Source organism: Kluyveromyces lactis (genome assembly GCF_000002515.2).
Source record: "Kluyveromyces lactis strain NRRL Y-1140 chromosome E complete sequence".
In the NCBI taxonomy this organism is placed as follows: Eukaryota; Fungi; Ascomycota; class Saccharomycetes; order Saccharomycetales; family Saccharomycetaceae; genus Kluyveromyces; species Kluyveromyces lactis.
The window spans coordinates 562858-587511 of NC_006041.1; the positions used below are offsets into that span (position 1 = coordinate 562858).

At 38.7% G+C, this 24654-nt stretch overlaps 11 protein-coding genes across 11 annotated transcripts; 3 read left to right on the forward strand and 8 right to left on the reverse strand.

Annotated features, from left to right (window-relative positions):
* Positions 1–28: 28 nt before the first annotated feature.
* Positions 29–1411, reverse strand: VMA13 (H(+)-transporting V1 sector ATPase subunit H; the record flags this gene model as incomplete). Its single annotated transcript, XM_454230.1, has 1 exon — positions 29–1411. One exon carries the CDS (start codon positions 1409–1411, stop codon positions 29–31), a length of 1383 nt encoding a protein of 460 aa, XP_454230.1.
* Positions 1412–2013: 602 nt separating this feature from the next.
* GLN1 (glutamate--ammonia ligase) lies at positions 2014–3132 on the reverse strand (the record flags this gene model as incomplete). Its single annotated transcript, XM_454231.1, has 1 exon — positions 2014–3132. One exon carries the CDS (start codon positions 3130–3132, stop codon positions 2014–2016), a length of 1119 nt encoding a protein of 372 aa, XP_454231.1.
* Positions 3133–4451: 1319 nt separating this feature from the next.
* ARP7 (Arp7p) lies at positions 4452–5768 on the reverse strand (the record flags this gene model as incomplete). Its single annotated transcript, XM_454232.1, has 1 exon — positions 4452–5768. The coding sequence occupies one exon, from the start codon at positions 5766–5768 to the stop codon at positions 4452–4454; it is 1317 nt and encodes a 438-aa protein (XP_454232.1).
* A 450-nt stretch (positions 5769–6218) lies between these two features.
* Positions 6219–6566, forward strand: EAF6 (Eaf6p; the record flags this gene model as incomplete). The annotated part of the gene is made up of 1 exon (XM_454233.1): positions 6219–6566. The coding sequence occupies one exon, from the start codon at positions 6219–6221 to the stop codon at positions 6564–6566; it is 348 nt and encodes a 115-aa protein (XP_454233.1).
* A 735-nt stretch (positions 6567–7301) lies between these two features.
* AIM24 (Aim24p) lies at positions 7302–8336 on the forward strand (the record flags this gene model as incomplete). The annotated part of the gene is made up of 1 exon (XM_454234.1): positions 7302–8336. One exon carries the CDS (start codon positions 7302–7304, stop codon positions 8334–8336), a length of 1035 nt encoding a protein of 344 aa, XP_454234.1.
* A 510-nt stretch (positions 8337–8846) lies between these two features.
* On the forward strand, positions 8847–10436 carry HTS1 (histidine--tRNA ligase; the record flags this gene model as incomplete). Its single annotated transcript, XM_454235.1, has 1 exon — positions 8847–10436. The coding sequence occupies one exon, from the start codon at positions 8847–8849 to the stop codon at positions 10434–10436; it is 1590 nt and encodes a 529-aa protein (XP_454235.1).
* Positions 10437–10523: 87 nt separating this feature from the next.
* On the reverse strand, positions 10524–11117 carry MIX23 (Mix23p; the record flags this gene model as incomplete). The annotated part of the gene is made up of 1 exon (XM_454236.1): positions 10524–11117. The coding sequence occupies one exon, from the start codon at positions 11115–11117 to the stop codon at positions 10524–10526; it is 594 nt and encodes a 197-aa protein (XP_454236.1).
* A 298-nt stretch (positions 11118–11415) lies between these two features.
* SRO7 (Rab GTPase-binding protein SRO7) lies at positions 11416–14382 on the reverse strand (the record flags this gene model as incomplete). Its single annotated transcript, XM_454237.1, has 1 exon — positions 11416–14382. The coding sequence occupies one exon, from the start codon at positions 14380–14382 to the stop codon at positions 11416–11418; it is 2967 nt and encodes a 988-aa protein (XP_454237.1).
* A 429-nt stretch (positions 14383–14811) lies between these two features.
* On the reverse strand, positions 14812–18297 carry PKC1 (protein kinase C; the record flags this gene model as incomplete). The annotated part of the gene is made up of 1 exon (XM_454238.1): positions 14812–18297. One exon carries the CDS (start codon positions 18295–18297, stop codon positions 14812–14814), a length of 3486 nt encoding a protein of 1161 aa, XP_454238.1.
* A 780-nt stretch (positions 18298–19077) lies between these two features.
* SEA4 (Sea4p) lies at positions 19078–21975 on the reverse strand (the record flags this gene model as incomplete). The annotated part of the gene is made up of 1 exon (XM_454239.1): positions 19078–21975. One exon carries the CDS (start codon positions 21973–21975, stop codon positions 19078–19080), a length of 2898 nt encoding a protein of 965 aa, XP_454239.1.
* A 191-nt stretch (positions 21976–22166) lies between these two features.
* On the reverse strand, positions 22167–24350 carry NTO1 (Nto1p; the record flags this gene model as incomplete). Its single annotated transcript, XM_454240.1, has 1 exon — positions 22167–24350. The coding sequence occupies one exon, from the start codon at positions 24348–24350 to the stop codon at positions 22167–22169; it is 2184 nt and encodes a 727-aa protein (XP_454240.1).
* Positions 24351–24654: the final 304 nt, after the last annotated feature.

Sequence of the window (24654 nt, forward strand, 5' to 3'; positions counted from 1 at the left end):
CGATTTGCTGATTTATTTTTTTACTTCTTTATTTGAATGTGTTAGACACTATCACCTGTGTGGTCTTCAAAGCTTCATATTTGACCTTCGAATCAGAATGTTGTAAAAGTTGCATTATTATCAATTTGTCTTTACCAAGTATTTTGATAGAATCATTATCCAATTCCATGACTTTGCGGATGTCATTCAACAAAATTTGAAGACTGACCGAAGAAGGCCTCTTCTCGGTGATAAATTCCTTCAATAAATCTATCAATTGCAAGAATAGTTTCCAGTTATTTTCTTTGAATTTATCCAAATTGTCCAACCAGAATTGATCGTCTTGATGAACAGGAGACCATAATAAAATCTTGGAGTTCAACTCCGCCAAATATTCGTCGAATGATGTTAATTCATGGTACTCTGCTTCCAAAGATTCTTTCAAAGTAGTTAAATCTTGTTTCAATTCATCGTCCAAAAACTTTCTCTCCATTATCTGGTTCAAAGTAGGGATGGCATTTCCTAGCAAAATTAAATTCTTAACTGTGGATTTATGATTTTTCACTGATTCATTGATACCATTTAGAATGATTGCAACTGAAAGTCTGACGACTTTTTCCTTAATTGTAGATCTAATCAACCTTAATAGTTGTAAATAGTGTGCTAGATGTTCCTTAGTGAACGCTTCAGTTATCTTAGGATCGAAGGTCAATAACCAGATAATCATTAACGCGTAGTATTGTAGTTGAATTTGTAAATTGTTTGTATTCGTTTGTTGAGGTTGATTTTCATTGATAGAAAAGATTGATTGGAAAACTATCGGCAAATAAAACGCTTCTTGGGACCAAACCAGTTGCTTGTACGCTTTTGTAACAGTTAGTTCTTGTAATAATCTGATTGCCAAGTACAGTGAATCTTTATGCTCTGATTTGAACAAAGATTGAAATTGTTTATTTTCTAAAAGTTTTGAAGCTAAATCTGTATCGTTGAACTGCAACAATAACGAAACTAAAGTGAAAGCAGATATTAAGTTGAACTGTTCATCAGAAAAAGATTTATTCAAAGTATGTTCGTACAATTGGTTTAAAACGTCCCTTGCACCTCTCTTTGAAAGCAATTCGACTAGCTGTTCATTATATGGCTCTAAAGTCAATAGTTGAGAGAATAGATTGACAACACATTTGTTAACATCCAGGTTGTTCGAAGTTTCTAAAATGTGTAATAGAGAAGTCAAGGCAGTGTCCAATGGTAAGTCTAGTTTCTGATTTTTCAACAATCTACTTTCTAGACTCTTAGTCGTTTCGCCATCAAACTTACTAATCTCAGACGAGCGCACCAACGCATCCCATCCTATTGTTCTTGAGTTCAAAGCATGACGAATCCGTTGGAAATGAGTACTATCCAGTAGTATATGCTTAAATTGGCTGTTCATCCCGGAGTGCTGACACAAACTGGATACAATCAACAATCAGTACTGCTAATTTTTTCGTTGGACAACGAATGCTTGACCAATAATTAGAGCAAGTGGGCCGCTAGCTGAATTCTTTTGTAGCAGGGCTCACCTTTTAACCCTGTGTCTCCTTTTATTTGAAAGATCGTTTATATTAAATTTCGAAAGTCTTCATAATTTCAAGCACTGGGTATCAAAGTGCGGGTAATATTTGATGTCTCACCATCTGAAAACGATCCCTCGATGAATTTTTAAATCATCAGGTGGAAGGGAGAATAAAGGAATTCCAGACAGATTCGATTAGATAACATTCTCTTCGAAATTCTGAAGTCGTTTTAATTGCCCACTGTTATAACAGTTGCCGAATTTAAAAACAAGGGAACTTTTAGTATGTTCATTGTTGTTATGAAAGTACGTATGAAATGAGGTTAAAATCTAATATACAAAACAAAATTTAATCACCGGGATTAACATCTAAATGTTTTAGAGGAATAAATCCAAAGATAATAGAAGGGAAAGAAGTAAATTGATTGTGTATGAGAGTTTAGGAGATAGAAATGGGAGAAATTTTGCTCTTTTTTGATTTATAAAGATTCTCTTTCGTATTCCTTAGTCATGTTGGCGTTTTCAATAGCACCACAGACAGTTTCACACATGATACCAGTAACCAAGTAAGGGTCAATGTTGGAGGCAGGTCTTCTGTCTTCGAAATATCCGTATCCCTCTTTGTTGACAGATCTTGGGATTCTAATGGAAGCACCACGGTTGGCGACACCAGAAGAGAAGGTGGACATGGATGCGGTTTCATGTCTACCAGTCAATCTTTGTTCGTTGTCAGCACCATATAGCTTGATGTGTTCGTTATGTCTCTTGGACAACTTTTCGATAGCATCTTCGATGTACTTCATACCACCTGGAGCTCTCATTAGCTTGGTAGAAACGTTGGTGTGACAACCAGCACCGTTCCAGTCACCCTTCAATGGCTTTGGATGTAGAGAAACCTTAACACCGAATTCTTCGGCTACTCTATGCAGGAAGTATCTGGCGATCCACAATTGATCAGCCATGGCGATACCTTCACATGGACCGACTTGGAATTCCCATTGAGATGGCATGACTTCAGCGTTGATACCAGAGATGTTCACACCGGCATACAAACAGGCTCTGTAATGAGCTTCGATGACGTCACGAGCAAAGACCTTACCGGCACCAACACCACAGTAGTATGGACCTTGTGGAGCTGGGAAACCACCCTTTGGCCAGCCATATACTTGATCGTATTGGTCGAACAAAGTGTATTCTTGTTCCAAACCGAACCACATCTCAGCATCCTTGTGAGCTTCGAACAACTTAGCAGCTTCATGTCTGTGGTTGAACTTATTTGGAGTACCATCGTTGTTCCAACATTCAGCCAAAACAACAATGTTGTCACCTCTTCTAAATGGATCTGGGTAGAAGGCAACAGGCTTCAAGTAGATATCGGAGTCATGACCTGGAGCTTGGCCGGTAGAAGAACCATCAAAGTTCCACTCTGGCAAAGAATCAACGGATGTGACCTTCTTGTTCAAGGTTCTACCCTTGGATCTCAAACCACCTTCGGAATCAATCCAAACGTATTCGGCGATGATAGCACCTCTTTGGTCTAATTCCAAATATTTTTGTAAAATGTGAGTCTTTTCGACAATATCACTAGTAGCAGCCATTTTAGATTCTTTTCGTTATAATAAATAGGAAGTTAATAAGGTATTGTTCAGTGATAGACTTATTCAAACTGACAATAATGCAAAATTAAAAGATATTCTTAGGGTGTGTTATAATTAGCAGCAGGTTTTCTGATAATTGTTTTGTGTTAAAATTGGTTTTCGAGATATTAATCTATGGAAACCCAATGCAAAAAGAATTTAAAATTCAAAAAAGTGACAATCAACGACAGTTAGTCTGATAGGAAGCTAGTTCTCTGGTGAGCTAAATCTGATATAATTTAAACGAAATTAGTTATAATTAATATTGAAGAGTTTAAGTTCTTAGTATTCAAATGTGTACAAATACCTTTGCTTATATATATTTCGAACCAGGTCGTTCTGACTTGTCTGCAATTTATTGTAACTTAATTAGCGATTATAATTAGTACACTCGTCATGAGAGAAATGTACTCACATTTGATATCACACTATCGAAAAAGCTCCATAATTTAGAGTCCGTATTTCAGTCTGCAAGGAATCTCGGTGTCTGTGTGTCCCGTCCTGTCCCATTGCTTATTTACAAAACAGACATTATCCACGTCCTCGTGTCTCTTTTACAAAATCCCTCTATTCGTACTGGTGCTTCTTAGAAAAAATTGGCCATTTATCCTGGAATAACTAAGTGTCCCATCTGATAAAGTGTCCCATTTGAAAACACCGGGTTGCAGGGACAATCACAAATGCCTTACATTTCACTGTTGACATCCTTGACAAGTCCCTGTTATTGCTGTTGATAAGATGTCCCTGATGACCCAAGGGTCATCAGGGACATTGTGTTTACCTTCTGATAAGCCTCCCCTCCATGTCACACTGTTTACGTTATCCTAGCAATTCAAAGGAAGATTCTTGATAATACCTAATCTAAATGCGTACATGTGTTTGAATAATTAGATAATTATTCCACGTCTCTACGGAGTTTTCTGGTGTCCCTTTGTTTTTCCAGGAGGAAATTCTAAAAAAGAAACGTACTACGTTTCTTTTCGGAGTGAGTCAAATCTTCCCGGAACGCGTCTTTTTCTATCATTTTATACGCGAAAATGCTTGTTGAAAGAGAATGGATGCCTTCTTTTAGGGTATTGTCTTACTATTTTGGTACCTTTTCTTGAAAAGGATCAGCGCCTCTAAATTATCCTTCTTCGCAATTACTATTCCAGATCCGGTCACGTGGATTAATACTATTTGGTTTAAGTTTTCTTGGGTTTGAAGATTATCCGGTACGTACATTATTATATTTTTATACTGCCAGTTGAGTGAGAGGTAGGGCAGGTGGATATCGCCATTCATTCGATAGATTCCCACGCATGTAACGATTCGCGCAACGGTAGTCTGCATAAGGTTGTTGCAGATTGCCATGATTGGAAGTTTCTGTCTAATTTGGTCTGTTTGAAAAGGATCTTAGGCCTCACTGTGGTTAGATCGTTTAGGGAGACTGAAACGTCATTCAATATTCTTTGCTCTAAACCCTGAATGTTCGAGGTACTTCCTGTCACTAGAATGTTCGTAAGCAGTAGACTTTGTAGTTGTTCAGAAGTGTAGCTGTGCGTTGGGATGTTCGTATCCTCGTTGTTGTTGCTTTGGTTGCCCGAGGAAGCATTACCCGTCGTAGTGGAGGACCCTGTAGTGTTACTGCCTGCGGTGGACATTGCATTGACACCATTTAATAAACTTTGGATGCATGCTCTGATCAATCCAATGACCCCAATTAATTTCTCCGGATGTGGCTTTTTCTCTATGTCATTGACATCTGCCATTTCTACATCTCCGTTTGCATTGTTACTTACGTGTATCACTGGCTTGAACAAGAGTTCTCCAATGGTGTATAGCTGTTTGTTAGTGAAGGTGAGAGTTTTCTTATCGAGTAGGAAATTTTTGGTCAAGTCCATTGGTGACACCATATGTTGGTAATGAGGAGCCACGTCATAATTAGCATCCAATTCAATCGGAGAAACTTGCAGCATGCTATTCTTGAAGTTGGGTAGCCATTCAGTGGCATCCCTCCAGATTTTCGTTGATTTGCCCGAATCCTGCTTCAAATATTGATCGCAGATCTGCCAGTTTAAGAATGCACCACCGATCTTGTTCTCCTTGCGGTATTGTTTGAAAAGAACACCATCAATGACAACGTCCACTTTCACTCCACTGTGGCCAATGTCCACCACAATTCCACTCGATCTTCCCTGACTCAACGTGTTGCAGACAGCCTCATTCAAAAGTTGGACCATTGGAAAACCGTACCCCAACAGTTGTTCCATAAATCTCTTACGACGCGCACTGTTTAAGTCGGAAGGTAAGACAACACATACTGGATAGTCTTCGAACTGTATGCCTAGGCTTTGAAAGATGTACTGCCATTGAGCATCCATCATATCCCAATCATTTGGAAGTCCGTTCTTATCGTACAATTGGTATATTTCAGCGCTCTCATCGTCGCAATGCTCTATCATTTCCCATTTACCGAAAACTTTAACATCCGATCCATCTCTTTTATAGGCCAAATATTGAGATGGTACAATTAACTGCGGCAAATCTTGGTTGCTGAACCCACAAATAACCCTAGTCTGCGAGATCTGTATCACCACACTCTTCATGGTCGGCATCTTGAACTTGCAATAGATATAACGTAATCACTCTATATGCACCAGAACAAAGAGAAGATCTTCAATTTTCAAAAGCAGATAAGGATTAACTTCTTCAACAGCTACCTGTTTTTGCCGATTATAACTGCTATCAATGGAAAATTATGGCTCTTAAACGGGATACTAGAGTTGATAACACTGTTTATGTTGATGTTTACATGTTGGCTTTTTTTTCGTCGGTTCTTCGAATTTCAAATTCCAAACTGAGTTCCAGTACTGTTACCCGGACTCGTCGCCAATGTTAATATTGTTTGAAAGAACGCACTACTTCAACATCCAATTTGCATATATAATAACAAGAAAGGATGAAACAGACGATCCGCTATCGAACGGATTTGAATCTGGTTTTGATTGTGTTCTACTCTATCGGTAAAGTGATTTAACATAACCTAACACTCATCTCACACAACTATGGACGAACAAAAGAAAGAATACGAGAAACTAAAGAAGAAGCTTCGAGATGCTTTAGTACAGAAGAAACAACTCGAAGCCAAGTGGAATAGTTTAGAGCAAGAGGTATACGATAAAGAAACAGAGTATCTATCACAGAAACCATCTTCCAGAATGGGGAACATTCTGCTCGGGTTTCAGGGTTTCAACAAGAGCAGTTCTGCGCAGCAGATATTGTCTGACCACTCACATTCGTCAAATGCCCAGCCATTGGACGATAATGATCGCATTTTTTCATTAAGTTCGTACCTTTTTGCAAAACAATTGGCTGCTTCCAATCATCAAGAACAAACGAAGTCCAATGATTGAACAGGAAGCTTATCTGTTTGCCCTCTTCACTGAGACATATCCAGGTCCAGGACACCGGACACAAGAGACAAGAGACAAGAGACAAGAGAAACTAAGGGAGGGGGAAGAAAAACGGTATTATTTTACCCCGCATCTATTTCTCTTGAAGCACTCTTTAAATGCTCGTGATAATTAATCACTTTGTAACATTATGTATTCTCTCTTCCTAAAGTATTTTCAATTACTTACCCTTAATTTTTGAGAGGCCTCTTTTTCTTTTCATCCGTCAGATCAACGATCATAGAATCAGTTTAATCAATAAAACTTGCGTCAAACTACTCGTAGAAGCAAAGGATTGAATCGTTTACAGATTTCCAGTCCAACCGAATTGTCCCAATGTCTTAGATGAGACTCAGGTGCTATGTAATGGTGTATGTATGTGTGGTTAGCATGAATTCTAACCTCCATTCTTGATTGTTAATTGGAGTATCACTCAGCCAATCAATTTTCAGAAACTGCCAAAACCTTGAAATTTTCAGCTTCAAAGAATTAGATATTATTATAACAAAAGATAGAGCAGCAATTACACATTCAAACAAACCAATGAGAACAAAGACAGAATCGTGAATTGCTGTCGATTAGGAGCGTTTGAAAAGGTACCCAATTGTTGATCGTTTAATCGGATTAGACATCAATTGAAGCAAATAACTGTTTTTGTCTCTCTTAGTGAGAAAAAGTAGCGAAAAAAGAAAAAATATGTGGAGGCGTTCTATCTCGATTTTAAGGCCGTCACCAACAACAGTGATTCCATCCAATGTGTTGAGCGGATCACAATTAGAATTGAAACCATTGTTTGATAACCATGCTGAAACCACTAGAGAGGATGGATCTAATGTTACTACTACACAATTCCAACTATTGGGGGACAACCCGACATTAGCCTCGATACAAGTTTCACCTTCGATCCCATTATATGTGAGGCACAACTCTATCGTATCGATACACGATTCCGATAGATTATCCAACGTTAATGTTTCTTATAATAAATGGTTCACGTTTTGGCCTACTCTTTCGTTAAGCAGATTTGATAAACTTGTGGGAACCAACACCTTCAACTGTTTGGTATCATCTCGTAAGTCTTCAGATACGCTATCTGTATTACAGTTAAACGGTACACAGGATTGGATAGTATTGAACCCAAAGAGCGTAGTATCTTTTGAAGGGAATTCTTCGCTCTCCATCCAATGGTTCCACAAATGGTTAAACTATTTCAGATGGATATCGAATAAGGTGACGGTTCTCAGGAGCTACGGGAAACTGTCGGGACGTGGTAACGTTTTGTTAAATGGGAATGGATCTGTCTATAAACTAGAGTTAAAATCAGAAGATGATCAAATTATATTACAAAAGAACAGAATTCTAGCCTTCAATGGTTTGAACAAATTAGATTTTAAGCAGGCTGTCACTTTTGAACAGACCTCAAAATCGCTTGAATCTGATTCACAACCAGAAACGATACACAATAACGAGGACAAAATTGCCTTCATGAAAACTGTTAACACAACCTTAGAGTTTTTGAAGACACGTTGGCACACGATGAGCAATACCGATTTCGTCAGGGTTAAGGGACCAAGAACAGTTCTCGTTCAGACCGATGCCAAATCGTCTGCTCAAACATGGCCCACATCTACACTATCTCTTAAACCAGCAAAAAATTATCTAAGCTTTGCCAAAATTGATAATGGGTCTGTAAACTTCAAGAACACGACATCTCTTTTGGAAAAGAAGTGATGCCTATGTCAGGCAGCTGATATAACGAAGTTCCGCTTTAATATAATATTCCATCACAAAATACCCGAATAAGAGTATATACAAAAAAAAAGATTACGTACAGTAACATCCAGAAAATCAGCCCTTGAATTAAGAAAAACGTCAATCCTACTACTCATATGAGTATACTATCCTTTTTTAGCGTGTTATGCAACTGACTCCATACCTATGTATTTCCCCGTTATTGTCACGTGACTCTGTTTAATTCGAAAATTTTTCTGGCTCGATACCTCTCAACATGAAAATTGACTTTCGCAGGAAGCTTGAATATTTTATCATTTTTGATGTTCGAATATACATGCTATATGAATAATGATTAAATGAGAAAGTATATGTACGAAGTTCTTAAAACTTGGTGTTTTTAGTTATTGATTTTGCATAATAAGAATCCTTTCTTCTCTTCAATCCACTTGTTTTTATTTTCTTTTGTATTATACTTTTCCTCTTTTCTCTTTCGTATATACACGGTATATGATTCGAAGTCAACTACGGATCATTAGAAGCATAACGAGAACGATGTCTACTCCATCTGAAGCAGTGCCAAAATCCGGTGGTAAATTGCAGTTTACCTTGAAGACCCCTAAGGGTACCAAGGACTGGGCTGAAAAGGATATGGTTATCAGAGAGGCCATTTTTAGTCAATTGTCGTCTTTGTTCAAGAGACACGGTGGTATTACATTGGATACACCTGTCTTCGAACTACGTGAGATCCTAGCTGGTAAGTACGGTGAGGATTCCAAGTTAATTTATAACTTGGAAGATCAAGGTGGTGAACTATGTTCTTTGCGTTATGACTTGACCGTTCCATTTGCTAGATATGTTGCCATGAACAATGTTCAATCCATTAAGAGATACCACATTGCCAAGGTTTATAGAAGAGATCAACCTGCCATGACAAAGGGCCGTATGAGAGAATTCTACCAATGTGACTTTGATGTTGCAGGCACTTACGAATCGATGGTTCCAGATGCAGAAATCTTGTCCATTCTTGTTGAAGGTTTAACTTCCTTAGGTATTAAAGACTTCAAGGTTAAGATGAACCATAGAAAGATTTTGGATGGTATCTTCCAGATCGCTGGTGTCAAGGATGAAGATGTCAGAAAGATTTCTTCTGCTGTCGACAAACTAGACAAATCCCCATGGGAAGTTGTGAAGAAGGAAATTACCATTGAAAAGGGTCAAACTGAAGAAACTGCAAACATCATTGGCGAGTACGTTAAGTTGAACGGATCTTTAGAAACTATTCATGACATTTTATCCAAAGATAAGGCCTTCCAAGCTAACGAAAAGGCTGTTGAAGGTTTGAAAGAAATTGAAACTCTTATTTCCTATGTTAAAGCCTTTGGTATCCAAGACTACATCTCATTCGATTTGTCTTTAGCAAGAGGTTTGGATTACTACACCGGTATTATCTATGAAGCTGTTACAGCAGCTTCTGCCCCACCAAAGAACGCCTCTGAATTGAAGGAAAAATCCAAGAAGCAAAAGAAGGACGATGATGATGCTTCTGAATATGTCGGGGTCGGTTCTATCGCAGCTGGTGGTCGTTACGATAACTTAGTCAATATGTTCGGTGAAGCCTCTGGTAAGAAATCTACCTCTATCCCATGTGTGGGTATCTCCTTCGGTGTGGAGAGAATCTTTTCCTTAATCAAGCAAAGAGTAGAACAAAGCAATAACGTCAGACCTACGGCTACACAAGTGTTCGTTATGGCTTTTGGTGGTGGTAAAGACTGGACAGGTTATTTGCCAGAAAGAATGAAGGTTGCAAAAATGCTATGGGAAAATGGTATTGAAGCAGAATATGTTTACAAATCAAAGGCTAACCCAAGAAAACAATTTGATGCTGCAGAAAAATCAGGCTGTCCATTAGCTGTCATTCTAGGTAAGGAAGAATACCTTGAAAACAAGCTACGTGTTAAAAGATTAGGTCCCGAATTCGCCAATGACGACGGTGAACTAATCGATGCAGCTGACTTAATCAGTGTTGTCAAAGAAAAGCTATCACAGGTCCATGAAAATGGTGTTGACGAAGTCACTCGTTTGATCAAGGGATTGTAAAGTAACACCTTCTTTCATTTTTGATAAGTCATTAGTTAGATAAACATTTACTATATATACTATTTACAAGTCCTCAATGCTGATACTTTAGTTTTTCGTTTTGATAAAGTTTTGAAAGTCTTGAATGTAATCCCTATCATTTCCACATTGCTCGCTCAAAATAGAAGATGTCCTGATCTGAATTATCCTTTCTATGTCCTTCTGGTTGTTGATCCAAGTTTCAAGCGAATTACAATCCTTGTAATGCGACTCTCTTTCTGATATTATATCTTTAACAGCATAAGGATCTATCCTCTCCGTTACTAACGGTTTTGGATCGCTTTCGCTGCCGAACTTATCGTTAACTTCGGTTTTCATTGATTTTAATTCTGATTCACAGAATGAGATTACATCCGATCGAACCTTCCAATTCGGATATAACATTTGATTCAAAAGAATGTTACAGTTTAGATCTTTACTGCCCTCACTCTTATTATTGTTAAGTTTTTGTTTAAGCACGTCATCGCTACCATGTCTCAGGAACCTAAAGAAGTTATCGATCAATACAGGATTGACACATCTTTCTCGATTCAATACTAACTTTTCGTTCGGGTCAAATGTTATCCCTTTACGTAGCAGTTTTTCCTTGGAGACATCCTCCAACTCTGGCAAATTAGTATTAATTACTAACTCTACAACCATCGTAGTAATTTACCTGTTCTTTGGTGTCTCTCCTAGCCATCGCAAACAACTCATAATTTATAAGCTGTAAAATATCCAAGTTCTTTTTTTCATACCTTAAAGATTTATTTGATATTTTCAAAGTTTGGGACTTAAAGGTTTAATGCTCATAGTGATTTACAGTCGTGATGTCAAAAAAAAAGGTGTACCGTGCTATCGTGGATTCAAAAACTCTCATATAGATAGCAGATCACTTACGATATGCATGAGTATGATTTTTTGTAAATTTATCTTATATAAGGTGTGTACATTTCATATATCATAATCCGATCTTGGAGTTAAATGCTCCCTTTATCAAGTCTTTTCCTATTTGATCTGTGGCATCATTCATAGTTTCATTTGCTGCAGTAGCATAGTCATTGAAAGTATCCTCTATAGAATCCATACCATTTTGCATTGCTCTTGATATAGATCTCAGCGGACCGTAACCACCACTTTTCGCACTGTGCCTTACGGGAGCTTGGTACTGGTACCTCCCGTTTGCTGATAACTCATGAGTATTATGTGTCTTTTCTTCTGGTGACAAGGATATTGTGCCCTTGGCAATCTTTTCTTCCTCGTATTTCTGTTCAGGTCTTCCTTCTCCGAGTAAATGATCCAAATCTTCCGGTTTGCAATATATAGATCCGCGAACCCATTGAAGGCTGTTGTAATAAGGTCTGCACTTAATCCTCAGGTTAGGATTATACAACGAGTCTGTCTCTTCTGAATTCTGAGATTGAGAGGTGGTTGAGCTCTTCTTAATCACAGTCAAAAGAAATGCTTCCGTTTTGCTTACCCTGTAGACAATATCACCGTTAACCAACACTCCTGACTCTTTGACATATTTAGAGTGAACGTTAGCCAACGGAGCAAAAGACTTAATTTCTTTCAACTCCGGTAAAGAAAGGACCTTGATTTCACCATTAATTAGAACTGTAACAAGAACTGTTGCGATGCTATGTTCATTTTTTGCATTCAAAAATGGAACAATTGATAATCCAGATACGGCAATTGGATACTTGAAAATTCGATGGGTATCCTTTGATTTTCCAGGGGTTATCAACCTGATATCAGTTCTTCCTGAGATGACGATTTGAGCCTGGACCCTTAATCCTTTTGAAAGTTGTTGCATACGAGGAATTGAAGCTCGACAGGAACTTCCACTTTCTTTAGAAAATGTTGCCAAAGAAACGATTGGTCCATCATCTGTAGCTTTCAACGCATCATAAGGTTGTACGGTAAACCGCCCGCTTGGATCAGGAATAATTTTCAATAGAATTACTTCACCCGCATCGGTACCGCATAGCAATAAAATGGACGAATAACCATCTTCGCCATACTCCATAATCGTGAACTCGAATTGAGAGACGTAAGAACTTCTTACTTTCGAGATTTTTGAGATGCTATCCATATATATCATCGCTGGTCCTCTTCGATCAATGACAATTATAGTGCCATCCTCATATGCTATTGCAACAAATCCAACATTGCTATTACAAAGAGAAGAGACCCTTCCTTTTCTAGCATGAACGGCAGTTACCGGCATAAACCCTTCGCGTATGTTGTTTGGAGCTCTATCTCTTATATCAACCAAGATTTCGTGGGGTTTATCATTGAGGGAAAACCTTCTGAAATTCATTTCAAGTGCTACATCTTTTTGAGAGGTAAAAAATTGGTTCACTTGGAACTTATACAAAACAACATCACCAGACTCAATAGATACTGCTAATTCAGCAGTCTCTGCAGCATATGATATGTGGTCAACAGCGACTGATTGTGAAGTATTGAGTGAGTGCGATACATTGACGTCAAACACCGAAGATTCATCTAACTCGCCGTGGGAAGCATCCCAGATTCTTACCGATCCGTTAGTATGGCCTGTAGACAAAGCGGATCTGCTATCGTGCACTCTTAGCGTCTTCTTAGCAGGGTAGCCACCTTTCAAAATATAATCCCGATTGTAGGTTGCTGACATCATTCCCAACCAAGTCTTTTTAGGAACGCTAGTTGCATATGACGTAGTTGCAGCGGGTCTTATCCAAGATATACTCTGAGGGAACAACGATGCCTTGTAAGTAATACTACCAGATGGGTATAACAAAGTTTCTATCTCGCCATCGTCCAATAAAACGAGAATTACCATAGGTGCAAAGTTTCCCGCGTAATATGGATTTCCATTTGCTAACGGTAGGAAATTAATTATGGATGCATCATTTGGAACTGGAATAATTTTTTGGCTGACAGGTTGCGCATAGTAAGTGGCCATTTTATCATAAGAGGTAACTGTGTATATTGGTGTAGGACCGAGATTTATTAAGGTTAGACTATGATCCCCAGTAGTAGCATCTCCTGAACCACCAGCAAACAGTAGTGACGTAGAATTTTCATCTTTTTCTTGAATCCAAGCAACCTTAAAAATGCTAGTACTTACTGTAGAAGTAATTAATGGATCTTCATCTAGCAAGAATCTTGATACTATTTTCTGACCAGTGTTGCTGTCCCAAAATACCAAACAATTGCCGTCGTGAACGGTCATGATATTCAATCCATTAGGATGAAATACTGAGTGGAGCACTTTTGGAACATTTTCCCCTTCTTCGTGAATGAATTGTTGCTTTACGTCATTTTCTACAAATGAATAGAGAACAGTAACTTTATCATAGGCAATCAACACCGTCCCGATATCTCGCGGATTCCACTGAAGAGATACTACCGGAGATAGGGGTTCTCTTTTAAAGAACCTGCTTTTCTGGAGGTTTTCGATCTTGAACGGCGAAAGATAGTCTCTATCAACATCATATACGATGGTCGCACCACTCTGTAAACCGATCAAAACCCAGTTTAACGACGGATCCGTTTCAATACAGGTGATTTTGCCCGGTGGAAAAAAGGAGGCAAGCAGGGCTTTTTTATGAAGAGATAATACGCTCAATGAATCCTTGGCGTCGACAACAATCAAATATATACCTTTGATAAATCTCATCTCCTTAATTGCCTTAACTTCTAGAGTAAAAACAACCTCAACTTGCTGCTTCCCATAAACATGAATTTCTCCGCTATCTGTAGCAATAGCTAACAAGCTCTGAACTGGATCAAAGGCAAAGGTGCACACTTTTCCGTTCATACCGTACCTGCTGACCTCGGAAAGCTCAAACATCTTTGATGAGATTCCATTCGAGGCATCTTTCGAAGCTACCGATTTGATAGCGTTCGAAACCGTCTTGAGCTTCTTACTTTTAAACATCCCTCGACACTCTATGGCTATTATTCTCTGATTACTTGTGAGCCAACTTGATATGTTATTGTTCTCTGGTTAGTGTTTGTGTCTGTTTAAGCGAGGATGATATTGTGTTAAATATAATAAGCCTCTCGCATTCATATACGAAAGTTCACGTGACCTTACAATGTAAAATCTCTGCCACTTAACACATCAATTAAGCGGTAGGAAACGCAATGGGAAGGAACGTTTCGTGGGTAATCGTACGTAGTTTCATTGAATCAAAAAAAACAGCAGCACATTTGTACTTGATTCACTGTATATTTCTTCATATTACTTTTTGCTTATTCAGATCATGGGTAATGCAACGCTCTTATAGAGTTACAAACGTAGAAACGCCCATCCAAATAGAGGCGTAAGAGCAAAATCTAGTATATGTAACTACACACGGGCAGGTTATAACTGCAAGTCTTCGGGCATGAAGGAAAAGCCACGGAATTCCTCTTGTAAAACAGAACTTAATACGGATGGTAGTGGTGTTAGGGTTGGAGGAGCCGAAGTAAACTCTTTTTCGAAGTACGATGTGTCATCTGCGGCCTTGATTTCGGGAACGAAAGGTGGTTCAACACGAAGATTTAGAATATCGTCAAAGTTGATATTGCTAAAGAACGGCTCCGCCATGATTTCAAGAGCGTCTTTAGGACCAGCACCTAAACGCTTTTCGGGATCCTTCGTTAATAGGCCTTGGAAAATTTGAACAATATCACCGGCCATATCAATTGGATACAAGGGTTCATCGGTAAGAATGGCATTAAAGACCTCATCTTCGTCTTCTCCAGAGAACGGCGATTGACATAACAGCATCTGGTATAACAATACACCAAAAGTCCACCAATCAACTGCTTTTGTATACGCTTGGCCCTTCAAGATTTCTGGCGCCATAAACTCGGGTGTACCACAAAATGTTGAGGTTTTATTCCCATACCACATATTATCCTTGCACAAACCGTAATCAGCAATCTTTATATGACCTTCGGGAGTTAAGAGAATGTTTTCTAGTTTCAAATCACGATATATAACACCATTGTCATGGAAGTACTTTAAGGAAAGTAAAACTTCTGCAGCATAGAACTTCGCTCTTCTGACAGATAGTCTTCGATTTTGGACATGCCACATCAAGTCGCCACCTCCAATGAATTCCATTGCAAAATAAATACGATTTTCTGTTTGGAAGGAGCAGTATAGGTTTGTCAGGAACGGATGCTTAGTTTCCGTAGCAAGCAAAAACACTTTCTTTTCTGCCCTAGCACTTTCAATATCATGGTTCTTGATGATATTATCCTTTTTCAAAACTTTAATCGCACAAAGGTTACTAGTATTTTTGGATCTTGCTAGCAAGACCTTACCAAAGTTACCTTTTCCTAATACTTTTAGTAAAATGAAGTCATCTAGAGACACCTTTCTCCTTTTGGAGGATTTTTTCTTATGCTTTGTACTGCTGGTGTATGATTTTTGTGGTGAAGATGGTGAACTTTTTCCTGTTATGTTGGCAATATCAGCGGCATGCAACTCAGGAGTTTCTGTCGTAGAGAGACTGTATTCGAGGTCCTCATATTGGGCTGGCGGTGAATATTGATCATCTGTGACATCGGCGGTTTCTTCAATTATGTCGTAATCACCCTTTTTGGTGGCAAGCTCAACGTCCCCAGTACTGTATGTTTGTTGTTGCTGCTCTTGTTGTAACATGTTTTGTTCATTGTACCATCTCTCTTCTTCTTCCTTTCTCAATCTCTCTCTAAGCTCATAGTGAGATTGCTCTGAATCGTCTAATTCCTCTTCATATCCATAATCTTGTACGTATCCGCTGTCTTGCTTATTAGGGTGCTTATTTTCATAATTTCCTTCATATTCTTGCGCAAAATGCTCTTGCGCATGAGCCTGCGGAAGATTACTTATATGAGCAGCATCGAATTGAATCTTTTTCATTGAATCAGGAGACAAACCGGGGTCCAAGCTATGTTGGTAATTCCCGTGATCTGGCGAGCTGGTTTCCACATTGCTGGTGAATGAGTCATAATGGCTATCATGTTGCGTTATAAAGTTATTCAAACGATCCGTCACTAGGTCTTTTCTTGCTTCTGAAGGCGTAGTTGGCTTGATAACGGATGTATGCATATCATCATGATCAAAAGAGGTCTCAAACCTGTTATTTAGCCCATCAAAGCCTTTAGAAATTGGTTTGGGTTTATTATTCACTTTGATGCCACTGAATCCTCTCTGCTGCTGAGTACGCTTAGTATCCTGAATAGTTAGCAAAACTTTGTTGGCCATTTCCATCGACATACCACAGAAATCTGGAACTAAATGAGCACATTGAGCATGGCACATAACCCCACATTCAGTACATTTTCTGACGTTCTTTCTACCCCATGGTAAAATATACCCACAATGGCAACACCACTTCGTACCCCGATTTGAAACAGGTTCAAACCTATGAGGGATACGGTGGTTAAGTTTCGTCTCGTCAGGATCTGAGTCGGTACTTGTTTTAGCAATACATTTTGTAACCACATGCGCGTAGCACTTCTTATGGCATAAGAACTTGCAATCCTGGCATTGATAGCCACTATACCGTAAAAATTCACCGCAATATGCACAGCACATGACATTGTAGAACGATTTTTGGACAAAATGGTGCCCATGTTGCTCAAAGATATCCTCTTTACGGTTGACAATAGCACCATGACGATGTAATCCACCCATGAAGGTCTTTCTTTGTGTAGTGTTTGACTTATTGAAACCAAGTGTCAATAATATTTGCCCGGCAGGTTCCAAGATGAACCATGTATTTGTGGTTAAACTCTGCGTGTGGGTGTCGTTTGCTTCTCTATCCTCCGTGGGGATTCCAGCATCGGGTAATTGCGGTAAATCCTTTGTAATTACAGCTGTATTATTCGCAGGTTGAGAAGGTGGAAGTCTAGAGGCCTGCATCCATTCAGCGTGGCTTTTTCCTTGCTTTTGCTGTTGACCGACTTTTTTTTTCCGAATTTCTTCAGCGATGTCGGCAAGTAATAACCACATGACAGCTACTGGTACAATTCTGTCATTAACCTTATCATATATTGTAACTTCTACCTCGTTACCTTTGTCTATGACTATGTTAAAATCTTCGTGCCACCTATCATTTCTCGATGGTTTTGTCTTCGCTTTTACCACATCATCGACTTTGATAGTAATAAATGTCTCTGGCTTTCTCGAGAATAGAGGGGATTGGATATGATCAACATCTCTAATTGCAGTAACACCGATAGTCAGAGTACCTGATAGTTGTTTTCTCCTAAACTTTGGTTGAGTTGCTTCTTCTGTGTGATCATTGAAAGGATCGATATCAACGTTGATGGCCTGATATTTTTTCAATGATTTTGTTAAGAGCTGAATCCTGTGTTTAGATTCAACAGATCCACCTTGTGCAGCACTGCTACTCCGCTGGTCTCCATCAATTTGGTAGAGTTTAGTTAACTTATCATTAGCCTCTTGATATTGCTTTTCAACTTGCAATTTGAACTCCAACTGCTGGAGCATGTATTGAATTCTTTGCGACAAAGATGGACAATCGTACTTTACCAGATCTAGTCTAGAGTATCTAAACTCATCTGGTGATATTGTAGATAGCTGACCAAAACCGGGATGATTGCTAGCATTCTGGCTGGTAGGAGTATTGTCTGGCTGTTGACTGACTCTCAACTTAGCTAGAATTTGTTCCAAGTACTCTATATTTTGTTGAGCCTCTCTAATATTGGTGTTGCATTTCTGTATGACCATGACATTATCAGTCTTTTTCTTCAATTGATTCGAACCCAGTATAATGTTTCTTTCCCTTTCGATCTTTTTGTAGATGTCCTGTTCAACAGGGAATGCAGTGTGTTTACGATCTTCATCCATAGTTTCATACAATAGTAATATCTTTTTATGCTCAGTTCAGAGTGTTCATACGTTAGATGGCTAGTTGGTGCCTTATAAGTTCATGAAATAGAATCAACGCACCACTTTGACAGGATCTGATCTGAAACAATTTCAAGCTGTGTTCGCCCAGAATACCAATATTTTAAGATCCCAAACCACTGAGAAAAAAATGTTTGTAAGAGAAATATTCAACGAAAAAAAAAGTCCCAACTAAACTGACTTAATAAACCGTTGTTTATAGTCGTTCTTTCCTTTAGTTTTTGGTATCCTTAAAGATATTGTTGAGATCAAAAAAAACCATATATTTGTTTGTATCTGGATAGATCAAACTTTTTATTTTCTTAGTTTCGCCACATGATTTCCTGAAATAGAGCTCACGCATTTCAACTGATCGGGGAATCTTAACTAGTCACGTGAAGAGGCTTGCGCTCATGCGAATGACGGTGGGCAATGATGGAAAAGATGGCTTTAAGTTCCATCGCTGAACCACGGTCCATCCTATAACTCGATGAATATGCTCGGGGAAGTTTTCCAAGTATGGTACTGCGTTGCTAGTATCATTATTTTGTGGATGCGTAATGATTCATTCTGAAAGCAACGTTCAGCCGCTTGATATCTGCATATGAGATATTTGTATGTACTAATAGTGGGAGAAATGAGTTTTTGGCGAGGTTAAGGATTAAAGAGATTATATACGCTGAATAACAAGTTTAATGATTTATCCTAGAGCGTTTAGGTCCGAAATATTGGTAGAGTGTTTCATTGATGGCATAAACACGAACACCCAGGAACAGGACAAATTGAATGTCTTTCAAACCATTCCTCTGCATGACCGGCATGCATACCATGATTACACTTGAGACAGAAACTGAACCATTCGTTCATTTTCAAACGCTTTCTTTCCTTGACCTCGTTAATTTTCGCGTCGTCATCGATTCGTACTTCACATGAGTTGGTGGTGCCATTGATGACTATGGGGAGATTTGAAGTACCCAATGGCAAGAGACAAATAGCACATCTTGGGAAAGGCGTGCCACAATGTGGACATGAATGTTTCTGTTGGGGGACATCACCGTTTGTATTATTGAGGCCGAATTTCTTTCCTGCATTTAAGTTTTGATTAGCATGTCTTGGTAGGGATGCATTAGAAGACACATCAATGGGTCTGTTGATATTCTTCTTACATTTGGAACATTGTAAATACATTTGACGAGGTTTTAACTTCGCTGTAATTCGACCATCACTAGTCCTAGATAATTTTGTCTTGAGCACATCGAACTTGGCCCTCATAGTGAAAAATTCCCAGGAATTTAACATATGGCGATATGTTTCAACCCATTCATCAACTCTTGGGTCCATGAAGTATCTTGGGGAGCCGAAAACTGAAATTAGTGCAGCAGTTTGAATATCACTAGTCTTTCCAACGTACGATTGTAGAAGATCAATACCATTAGGCGTTATACCAGTCAAGATCAATCCTTCTAGTTCACCATTTTCAATAACAGTAGTAGCAGTTTTTTCTAAAAATCTGGTTAGATCTGTGTCATTTAGAAATCTAAGAGCAACACCAAGCCTTTCCCTTAGAGAGATAGCGCTCTCATACAGGATATCCCACCAATCATTGTCTGCAATGAATGCAAAAATGACTCTCAAATAGGGATCATCAAGCTCAGCAGCCATTTTTCTACATTGCTGTCTCCATGCATTGTCACCTGGCTTTTCACTATAAGCTTGATAACCTGCAATGGCCGCAGCAATGAGTCTAAGACGTTCTTTATTTGCAGATCCCAAAATAGATATAGCTTTCTGAACGTCACCGAAGAAGACAGCCCAGGCAGCAGCTTTCTCATAGTGATTTTGAGCTATTAGTGATTTATATTTTTCTTCGTAATCTGAAGGAGACAAATCCCAGCCACTAATAATCATACAGAGTCTTCTCTGAATGGCCTTTTTTGATGACATTTCGGAATTTAAACTGGAAACATTCCCAATTTTGTTTTTACTCTTGCTTCTCATCTTAATGATCTTCTCCAATTCCTTGTTTAACTGCTTTTCTGTGAGCATTCCTCCAGATCTATAACGATTCTGATTGGAGAGACCTTCAAGACCATTCCATATCCCTAAAACGCCTTCGTAGCCTAAATCTAAGTCTCCTGAAACCATTGTTCCGTCAGCTATGGATGCCTTCGCTATCGCCATCCATCTCCAAGTATTGCGAATGTAGATATTGTTATTGAAGTTATCGGATTTATCCATCATTTCGACAGTTTTCATTGGATCAAGACCATATCCCAGACTCGCGCGTTTACGCATTATAAAACTTATATCATTCTGTAACAGCTTCTCTGCCTCGATGTAAAACTCTTTAACGTCTTCAGAATCACTCAAGTAATCGCCGTCATCTTCCATACTTCCGGATGATTTTTTTTCATCCAGAGTTAATATCTTCAAGTCATCTCCTGTATCCAGGTCTTCGAAAGACAAGTTTTTTAGCCCGGTATCTAAATTTTCCAGCAATGAAACTTCATCCTCACCTGTTATTCTCAATTCGTTGACATCATTGTTTTGATCTGAGATAGACATTATGCTATTGTAGTTATTGATTTTCGATTGTGAAAATCCTTGTTCGACATTCATCCGATAGATAGTTCCGGATTGTCTCATGCATAGAAGACTTGTTCTGCCAGTACTCTTGGGTATATAATCGAAGGTAACAACACGATCAAAAGTCGTTTTAATGTCATTCACCGTGGAAACGAACAAGGAATCATTTAGTTCGTTATTCGACTCTAAATCTGGTACGTTGGCCAATCTCCAGCGTTTAATTGTAGTGCCTGCGTGTAATGTCGAAAACTCTCCACTTCTCAATGGAGACCATCTGAAACATGAATTCATATATTTTCTAGAAGCTGCACCATGACCAACAAGTTTGTCAAATTTAAGTAATGGTTGTGCCTCCAAAAACTCAGTGTCTTCAGAGTTACTTGCTAGCTTTCTTCTATCCCAAAAGGCCAACGTACCATCGTCAGCATATGTTGAGAATTGCCAAGGGTTAAAAGGATTTATCTTGATGTCATATGAGACACGAGTTGGATGCTGGTATATAGGATTAGGAGCTCTAAGGTCAATTTCTTTCAAGAGTTTTGAACTTGCAGCTAAGATGCTGGTATCGTCGACAAATTTCAATGACACGATACTTTCGTTCAAACAATATGAAAAAGATGGTGTGATAACATTTGATTCCGTGCTTTGGTAGTTTACATCCCACACCTGTACAGAGGCATCATGCTTATTGCGATCTAAACCCATGGCTATTAGGCCATTTGTATTTATACTCAAACTGTTGATAGTTCGCTGGTGCTTTGCTCGTACTCGTAGATCGAACGGCTCGTATGCATCGTCCGTATCCAAAATATTAAATAACCGTACAACACCGCTTTTCTCACCGACACCTACTATACCTTCATCTGTATTAGAGTAATCTAGACATGTTATATTTCCAAAGTCCTTTACTGTATTCACCTTAACGATGGACTCGTCTGTCTCCACATCCAGCTTCACTCGGTAATGAGAAACTTCATCTCTTGTAGGATTAACAGACAAAAAATCCAACCCTTCCACATTTGGCCAACAAGGAACGCGTTTAATCAAGCCCATGAAGTAATACTGGTGGATTGGCCTCGACAGATGCTTTACTACATTGAATACCGTAATATTATTTGATGCATCTTATCACTCATTCTGAAGTTATCTTGAAATAATTTACCGTATATAGTTTTATTACCCGGATATATGTACATAGGAACAGGAGAGTTAAGTACTGAGTGAACGAAAACTTGATGGATAATTCAGTCACGTAGTAGTCCTTTCAATTGTCTTTCCTGTTTGATCGATAAATCTTCAACATCAGCTAGTCCTTCGCGTGCAAGTATTTTCCGGCCCTTCCAATTAACCTCTTCTACTTGATGTGTTCTCTCATCTATATCGAAATCGTCATGTAATAAAGTATGTACATCTAACTCATCAATCTTAGATAAAAGTTTGTTAAGATCGTTGATGAGCTTAGATCCCATTATTACCAGTGATCTCGGTGACCTCTCATTGGATGTTATTTTCACTATATTTCCAACAAATTCATCCTTGAATTCTTGGACAGATAAGTATTCATCATTTTCAAGCCTGGAGCTAATGTAAGGTATGACCTTGAAATTTGAAGATGATTCGAGGTCTGCAAAAGATTTAAAAGATAAAGTCTTTGTGAGATTGTTCCACACAACATCCTTCAATATATACCTTATCGGATGGAACGCAATGTCGTTTATGATCCTTTGGTTTCTTACCCTTTCAACATTACATTCTTGTTTAGCCACCAAAGATGATGCAAGACCTTCCAATGAATTGAGGTCTCTCAAAAGAACTTCTGAGAATACGATTCTGTCATTTAGCTCTTCGGTATCTAGAGTATTCAAAGAAGATGGGCTGAACTTTCTTACCAAAGGAGCGCCTCTTTTGAGTTCTCTTTTCATTGTCCAGTACTTGCATATATCCAACGAAATTTGCTCGGAATTTGGAACATGAAATCTGTTTAAAACTCTCATTGTAATATCTGCGAAGGCTTGAGGTGCAATTAAAGTTCCCCTACTGGTTTTCCATTTATTCTTAATGGTTTTCTTGGCAGATTGCTTGTTTTCTTCCACGGCACTGTCTTGTAGCACCTTGTGATGATTAATGTGATTAAAATAATCCCTAGTTTTACGAATTCCGTCTTCACAGCTACTCCAGCCGTTAGGAGAATGTTTGTGACAAAAACTTTCCAGGAAAGCACCTGTGGAAAAGTTTTTTGAGGCAGCCTCTTGAACTGTACATCCATTGAAGTTCATGTATAATCCAGCTCTTTTAGCGCACGTAGTGTGATACGCTGCAAAACAGTTCTTATTCGAGCATTGGATGCAAGCACCGACCTCTTGTTTGCAAATATAACATGTGAGCTTCCATCGACTTTTCGGGATATTCTCTATTCCTCCAATCGGCTCCATATAGTGTAGATTTCCGAAATAAAGCTCTGGTATCCAAATTCCACATAACACATGGCCCCACGATCCGTTATCCGTTTGTTTGAAAGCTCCAGTGGTACTGGGACAAAAGAGACACTCGAGCTTTCTATTTTTGGATATCATGCATCTTCGGCAAAGCCACTGACCTTCTGGAATGAAAACTACACCATAGCATTCCTGATGTACGGCGATATCGCAACCATCGCAAAATACTATCGCATTCGAATTATCACATTCTATGCCTCCACATACTGCACACGGTTGATCCATTGGGTATCCAGTACCGTCGTCTGATCCGTATAACTCATGATGCTTCCAGGCAGCATGAGATTCATGCGTATTATTAGTAGCACTAGGTGATACTCTTGGTGGAATTTTCTTCTCTAAATGGAAAGCTTCGTTCTCTAATATCGTAATAACTATTTCGAAAACTTCGTGTGATAACTTATGCTTAGAATTTGTCAGTGCCGTATTTAAGTGCCGAAGGAATAAGTCATCTTGCTCATCCATATCATACTCTACCTTAAAATTAACCTGGTATGGCGAAACATCAGCAAAAAACTCATTGCTATGCTTCATCAATAGATCAGTCTTCTTACAGTATGACTTTTGATCTAATCCGCAAGTACGATCTGCATGAGATCTGTATCCGTATTTTACCAACTGTTTATTAACCTTGCCATGAGGATTTAGCTGTGATATCCGAATCTTACAGCGCTTGAACTCTGCGTTCTTGATTTGAGGTCCTAGCATTTCGATTGTTATGCTATCGTTTACGATCAATTGTTTCCATGACTTCAAATGTTCTCGCAAATTATCGTCAGGATACACTTCTTCTTCATCGTGGCGATGACGATCATTCAACTCATCATGATTATTTTTCCCAAAAAGGACAAGGTCATTTACGTCTAAATCCGGATAGAAATGCTTAAAACTAACTTCTTCTCGAAGCCTAACGCCGTCCTCTTGAGTTTGCATTAGTTTATCCCAACTATATTACAGCCTATCGTATCCAAAATGAGCTTCTTCGGTGAAAAGAGGCATGTCATCACATCTAATTGGATCGTTTTCAACATATAGGCCGATTCATTTATCTTTTTTCTTTGTTATGGTTTTCGGAGTATATATCACGTGATATGATTGAATGTTAATTTGACTTAAGAACTGACTCTGCAAGCGTCCGTAGATATGATCGACACTCATTGAACAATATTAGGGTTAGCATCTTTGAAAAGTTGATCAAGGCGTCTAGTTATCCTTTTATATTACTGCTTTTTCTTTC